Genomic DNA, 6,972 nt, shown 5'->3' on the forward strand with positions numbered 1-6,972 from the left:
TCAAAAGAAGCATGTATAATCGTCTCATCTCCATTCCCACAAATTGAACAAGTCTTATCACCGATCATATGTCAATAATGCAGTTCACTCACCGCAAGGAACCCCTTGCAAGCCCTCCAAAGGAAGTGAGCAAGCTTGGGGGGTCCTCTAATATTCCATATAATTTTCCATACATTATCATTTGATTGTGCCACTGACGAACCCTGCTTTCCAAACCAATAAGCCGAACGAACATTGAACTCCCCATTTTTAGAAGGCCATCAATACATTGCATCTCTAAGAGAACGACATGATAAGGGAATAAGAAGAATCGAAGCCTGATCCGCAGCACTAAAATTCTCTTGAATTACATCCACACGCCAAGATCGACTCACATGGTCAATTAAATCCGACACCCTCAACGCCATGTTGCTATGAGGCAGAGGAGAAGGCACACAAATAGCAGAATTACCCGGCAACCATGCATTGTCCCAAACCGAAATATCACAACCATTACCAACCCGCCACTTCAACCCCTCAAGGAGGAGGGATTAGGCACCCCACATACTCCTCCATGTGTAACTAGGGTCATAACCCCAGTTTGCCTCCAACACGTCATAATTTTTAAAATATTTAGCCTTTAAAATAGAGTGAAGGAGCGTACCATGGTTGTGAATTGTGATGTAGTCTCCAACATTGTTTTGCCAGTAAAGCTTGATTGAAGACCCATAAATCACGAAACCCCATACCCCCTTGATTCTTCAGTTTGCACAAGTCTTCCCATTTTTGCCAATGTAATTTCCTTGCCTCCTCCATAGAGCCCCACCAAAATTGGGCTAGTAACCTATGGATATCATCAATAATCCCATCCGGTATCCTGAAAATACTCATCAATATAAGTCGGAATTGCTTGGGCTTCTGCTTTGATCAAGACTTCTTTACCCGGTTGTGACAACAATTTTTCCTTCCAACCCTGCAATTTGTTCAATATTCTCTCCTTTACCCCTGCGAATATTGCTTTCTTCGATCTCCCAATAATTGTCGGTAACCCGAGGTACTTATCATGTCTATCCACCTCTCGTACTCCTAAGGTCTCAATGATCTCATTCCGCAGACTAGGACACACTTTTTTACTAAAAGCAACTTTCGTTTTGTCAAGATTAACTTTTTGGCCCGAAACTCTTTCATATTGGCTAATAATATTAGCTATCACCGAGCATTCTTGGACAGTTTCCCTAGCAAACAGTATACTGTCATCAGCAAAAAATAAGTGAGACACCCGTGGAGCACCCCTACAAATTCGAGCACCATGTATGTGCCCCTCCTTTGCCGCCTTCCCGAGGAGCGTCGAGAAAGCATCTGCACACAACAAGAAAAGATACGGCGAGATAGGGTCACCTTGCCGCAGCCCCCTAGTAGGATTCACCGAACCCGAGATTTGCCCATTAATCTTGAAAGAAAAATTCACACTCTGAAGACAACTCATGATGCTTCCAATCCAAGCATCCGAGAACCCCATTCTATCCATTACCTTCTCTAAAAACACCCACTCTACCCGATCATAGGCCTTACTCATATCTAACTTCATAGCAATGCTTCCCTCCTTCCCTTCTCCACCACGCTTCATAGAGTGAAAGATCTCAAAAGCCACCAAAGCGTTGTCAGAAATAAGACGCCCCGGTACAAATGCACTGTGGTTAGGAGAAATAACCTTATCTAACATCCCCTTCAATTTATTAGCCATTGTCTTCGACACAATTTTATAAATCACATTACGACAGCTAATATGCCTAAACTCAGAAACCTGCATCGGAGACGTACACTTCGGAATAAGAACAATACAAGTTTTATTCACATCCCTCAAATTAACATCCCCTCTCCACCAACTTTTCACAAACGCAATAATATCAGGACCCACAATATGCCAAAATTTCTGAAAAAATAAAGCATGCATACCATCGGAGCCTGGAGCCTTATTAGGGTGCATCTGGAAAAGTACAACTTTTATCTCCTCCCCAGTCGGTTCATAGTCCAGCAAAGCTATCATATCTTCTATGATAACACTCTATATCCCCTCAAGCGCATCCTGTAAACCGGTAAGAGAGCTGGTAGCAAAAAAGTTATCAAAATAGGCTGAGATCAAACGCTCCAAGTCGACACGCTGCTCAAACCATTCACCATTGTCACCCCAAAAACCCAAAATTCTATTTTGAGCTTTTCTTTGACTTGCCTTCTGATAAAATATTTCGTGTTTTTGTCCCCATCCCGAAGTTCATTTGCCGGGCTCTAGCAAACCAGGCCAGTATGACTCCTCCAACTTGTACAACGACTCGAGCTCCATAGATAAAACATTACACATCTCTAGCTTTCCCCCATCCATAGTACCCTTCTTGAGCTTATGCATTTTTTTCTCAGCTTTTTTAACTCTTTTCTTCATGGACCCGAAAGTAAGAGCATCCCACGAACCAAGAGCTTCACTAAAAACTGACAACCTTGTCATTATATCCAACCCCTCACCATCACGCAACCCATTCTCCACCACAGCCTCACAATTTTCATTTGATAGCCATAGAGATTCAAATTTAAAAGCATTGCCACCATATGAATCAGAACCTTTTTTCTCCAATGACAAAATTATAGGGGCATGGTCAGAATTAATTTTGATGATTGGCATATGTTGAACTTCAAAATTTGGGAACATAGTACACCAATCATCATCGGCAAGAAAACGATCCAAACTTTCCCTAACAAAAGTGTCAATAGTATTACCTTTCTCCCAAGTGAAAATGCTCCCTTTAAAGCCAAGATCACGTAGAGAACACCCATTCATAGCCCCTCGGAAAGCATCCATCAACCGCTCACTTCTAGGTACACCACCTTCTTTCTCTAACAAGCTAGTAATTTCATTAAAGTCCCCAAACATAACACAAGGTACATTACATTCCACTTTAAGAGTAGTCATAAGAGATCAAATCAAATGTTTATCAGCTTGTTCTGGCCACCCATAGATCCCAATTGCTCTCCACTTAGCAACATTATTCTCATCAAGGACATTAATAGCAAAACCTTCACATTCACATCTTTCCACCACATACCCATACCCCCTGAGTTACCCATACTACTTATACAAACACCATTCACATAGCCACATTTATTTTTTATTTTATTAAGTCTTTTATCATCAATCATAGACTCCATAACAAAGACAATATTTGGCCTATCTCTACAACACATATCTTGGAGAGCTCTACCTGTCCACGAGTTGCCAATCCCGTGGCAGTTCCAACTTAAGATTTTCATTGTTTTTCGGGGGCTTGGACATCCCCAAGTCCCCCTACTTTATTTGCGGAAAAATTTGAAACACTACTAGTAACACCAACCTTCAACTTTTTCTCGAAATAGGCACTCCCAAGTTGCGGGTCCACCTCAAAAACATGGTCTGCACTTCTTTTTTGTGATAGCACCCCACCACCATTGTTCTCGGAAGTATCCATCTCCACAGCTTCACTAACATGTGTCGATCTTGAGGTCACATTTTTGCCTTGAACCCCAATTACACCACTACCCATCTTTTTTGTCACATTATCCCCTCTGGCAGAATGTATGTCACCTTGAGTAGCTCCAAACACATTCTCATTCGTAGGAATAAATTTTGGAGCATCCACCGGCATCTCATGCACCGAAACTGGCCTTAAAACCCACTCGATCTTTACTCCCTTCAACTGCCACTGCGTTCAGAGTAATAGCTTTTCCTTCGGATGAGACGAAGCTAACTCCATTGAGGACGAAAAAAGCAGCTTCCTAGCAGCTCCTGGAGATCCAAGTCGAATGGACTTAGGGTCATTATAATCGGTTTTCTGCACACGTCCTCTAACAGACACATTATCTAACCATTTCTTCTCTCTATCCTACACAGCAGCTCGAGAATGTTGGAGAGGTGATGAAGCCAAGAACGGTCCATATTGGAAGACAATAGAAGAGTCACCCTCCCTTCCATCCTTCACATCACAGTCCTTGTCATTGTGCCCAAGCTTCCCACAAAAGTAACAAAAATCACCTGGTCTCTCATATTTAAAACCTACCCACTTAGAAGAATGGGCATCAACAGCAACCTTAATACCCCTCCGAAGAGGTTTATCGATATCCACCAACACCTTCACTCTTAAGAACTCTTCCCACCCAAGCGGGTCAAAATCATCAACCTCCAAGCACTCACCAATGAAATTTCCCACGTCCCTAGCAAACGTATTATTACGCTTACCAAAAGGTATATCAACAAGCCGAATCCAAAAGGGGCAGGATGTAAACTCGACATCCGAAGGGTGTTCATCCGCCCTAATTTCCTTCAGTAAAAGAATTTGATCGTCAAAAGCCCAAGGCCTACCCTCGAGCACTTTGTTGTTGTCATCAATGTTAAAGAATTGAAAAACGAACAAATTAGTATCAATCACACGAATAGCCACATTGTCATCAATACGCCACAGGTTTTTCAATACTCTTTTCATAGCCTCAACGTTGAACGGTTTCTTTGTAAGCATCACTAGTAGAATAAACTAAATGGCCAGCCACAAATGGCAAGCGGTTATTGAATTCCGCTTGCCAAAATGTAAATGGCAAGCGGTTTTGGATGAACCGCTTGCCAAAATATAAATGGCAAGCGGTTTTGGATGAACCGCTTGCCAAAATGCAAATGGCAAGCGGTTTGAGCATTGAACCGCTTGCCATTGGTTAAAAAAAACCCTACCAACCCATTTTATTCTTTCACGCCTCTTTCCTCCTCTCTCACGCAGCAACTCTCTCTCCTCTCTCTCTTTCCTCTAATTTCACGCAGCACTCCCTCCCATCTCCATACGCCCTCCTTCTCTCTCCTCCCATCTCCATTCTTAAGCTGATCTCCTTCCCTCTCTTATCTCCTCTCATCTCCACTTGATCTCCTTATTATCACCGGCCTCACCCACGGAAACACACGAGAGCGGCAATATTCACAGCTACACCAACAACACCACCGAGCAACACCAACAACACCACCGAGCACCCACCAGCATTTGTAGATCTAATTTTAATTAAGGTAAGAATTTAGATCTAATTCATCCTAATTTTTTGGTTTATTGGATTTTTTGTAGATCTAACTCATCCCGGCAAATCGGAGTAGGTGGTGGTGTTTGGTTTGATGGATTTTTTTTTTTAATATTCGACCATGGAATTCTAGGTTTTTAGGTAAGAATTTAGATCTACTTTGATGTTTTTTCAAATTTAATGTTCTATATGCATTTCTGAACGGGATTTATGTTTTTAGATCTGGTTTAATTTAATGTGTTTAGATCTGTTTTTATGTTATTTCAAATTTCATGTTCTATTTGCATGAGTAAATTGTTTGAGCTATTTTTTTTCTATTGTTCCAGATACGGGTGGCGTCGATTGCGGTGGTGGACTGGTGGCGTCAATTGTGGTGCGCGTGGCTGCAGATTAAGTGAGGAGCAGGGGCGTGGCTTGACTGTTGGATTTATTTCTTGTATAATTTTTTTTTAATTTTTTTTTTGATGAAAATGTAATATTTCAACAATTAATTAATGAAAATATTAATGTTTTTACATAAATGTTGTTTGTGTATCAATTAAAAAAATAATAATAATAATTTTTTGAGGCATAATGGGTAGCGGTTTGGCGCCAAAACCGTTGCCCTTTCTCTGCAAATGGCAAGCGGTTCTGAACCGCTTGCCATTTAAAAGGCTATTGGCAAGCCCCTCAAGAGCATGCGGTTCAAAACCACTTGCCATTAGGTGGTTTGAACCACTTGCCATTTAGCTTTTTCTACTAGTGCATCTTCCCAACCAGAGACAAAGCAATCTTCGAATCCGATCCCCCAACACCCGCACCCGCACTCGACCCCCCAAACACCGTATTTTCCTCCTCTGTCAATTTCAACCGTTCCCATTCTTTCACCAGTTGGTCGTCCATAGCAAGACACGGTCTCAAAACGAACACTTAGATGAGAATCTCATAGGGAATAGGGTAAAAATTGTGTGTAGAAAACTAGGAATTGCAAACTGTACGCAAACCCTAGCAGGGACTCTCACTCTCGAAAACCCTACGGGAGGGACTCTTTCATTTTTTATGATGGTTCAAAGATGAGCTTATCAATTTAGCAAACCTGAGTTTATCGAATGGCATTTTCATAAATAAATTACATTGAAAATTGTGTTTTTTATTAAATATTATAGTATATTTTTTCTATTTGTGGACCACTATGACAAGTTGGACAGGTTTTCAATAAGTCTCCATTTGCTATTATTCATCATCTTCTTCCTCACACCTTCTTCTTCATGTTCATCTTCTTCCACTTTTTCATATTTTTTCTTCTCACCCATCTTAATCTTCTCCCTCCAATCTCTACCACCTTTCACCTTCTCTTTCAAGTCCTTTCGACCCCATTTTCGCCGCTCAATTGAAAAACCTAATAACAAAAGGAGAAATTAATGGCATGATTAACCCTTAAGGGTAGCTGAGTTAGTTTTCCTTTCTTAATTAAATTTGACTTCACACCACCATTTTCGACGGCAAACAAAAACCCAAATAATGAAGTAAAAATAACGGGCATGGTTAACCCTGAAGGTTAGATAAGCTTTTTCGAAAAAGATACAGGATTCGATCCCTTCGTCATATAGTGAAAAGCTATACTTTCCACCATTGAAATTGAAGAATGAAGGAGGAGAGAGAAATCAACAAAAGGTTGATGGAGGAGATAGAAAATCATAAAATACCAAAAAGTTAAAAGATGAGAGAAAAAACAATAGTTAACTAAAATTAGATGTAATCTAATTTATACATATATAAAGGGGAGTTTTTCCCTGAGTTTTTAGAGAGCTCCGTAGGATTTAATTTTCTTAACGCCATGTAGGATTATAAATTTAAACTGTAGCCAATTAAATAAGAGATTATTAATTTCTTTTATAATTAAATTAAATAATTCAAATGTCACGTAAGCATAATTGA

General features: G+C 40.4%; 2 protein-coding genes across 2 annotated transcripts; both read right to left on the reverse strand.

Moving 5' to 3' along the window:
- Window positions 1-2,251: 2,251 nt before the first annotated feature.
- LOC145607187 (uncharacterized) lies at window positions 2,252-2,941 on the reverse strand. Its single transcript, XM_081662925.1, has one exon. The coding sequence runs from the start codon at window positions 2,939-2,941 to the stop codon at window positions 2,252-2,254; it is 690 nt and encodes a 229-aa protein (XP_081519051.1).
- Window positions 2,942-3,887: 946 nt separating this feature from the next.
- Window positions 3,888-4,517, reverse strand: LOC145607188 (uncharacterized). Its single transcript, XM_081662926.1, has one exon. The coding sequence runs from the start codon at window positions 4,515-4,517 to the stop codon at window positions 3,888-3,890; it is 630 nt and encodes a 209-aa protein (XP_081519052.1).
- Between the last annotated feature and the right edge of the window lie 2,455 nt (window positions 4,518-6,972).

This window comes from Chenopodium album, chromosome 23 (assembly GCF_948465745.1).
Source record: "Chenopodium album chromosome 23, dcCheAlbu1.1, whole genome shotgun sequence".
NCBI lineage: Eukaryota > Viridiplantae > Streptophyta > Magnoliopsida > Caryophyllales > Amaranthaceae > Chenopodium > Chenopodium album.

Coding starts and splice junctions, on each gene's coding strand:
- LOC145607188 (XM_081662926.1), bottom strand. CDS start 4,517: ATGCTTACAAAGAAACCGTTCAACGTTGAGGCTATGAAAAGAGTATTG.
- LOC145607187 (XM_081662925.1), bottom strand. CDS start 2,941: ATGACTACTCTTAAAGTGGAATGTAATGTACCTTGTGTTATGTTTGGG.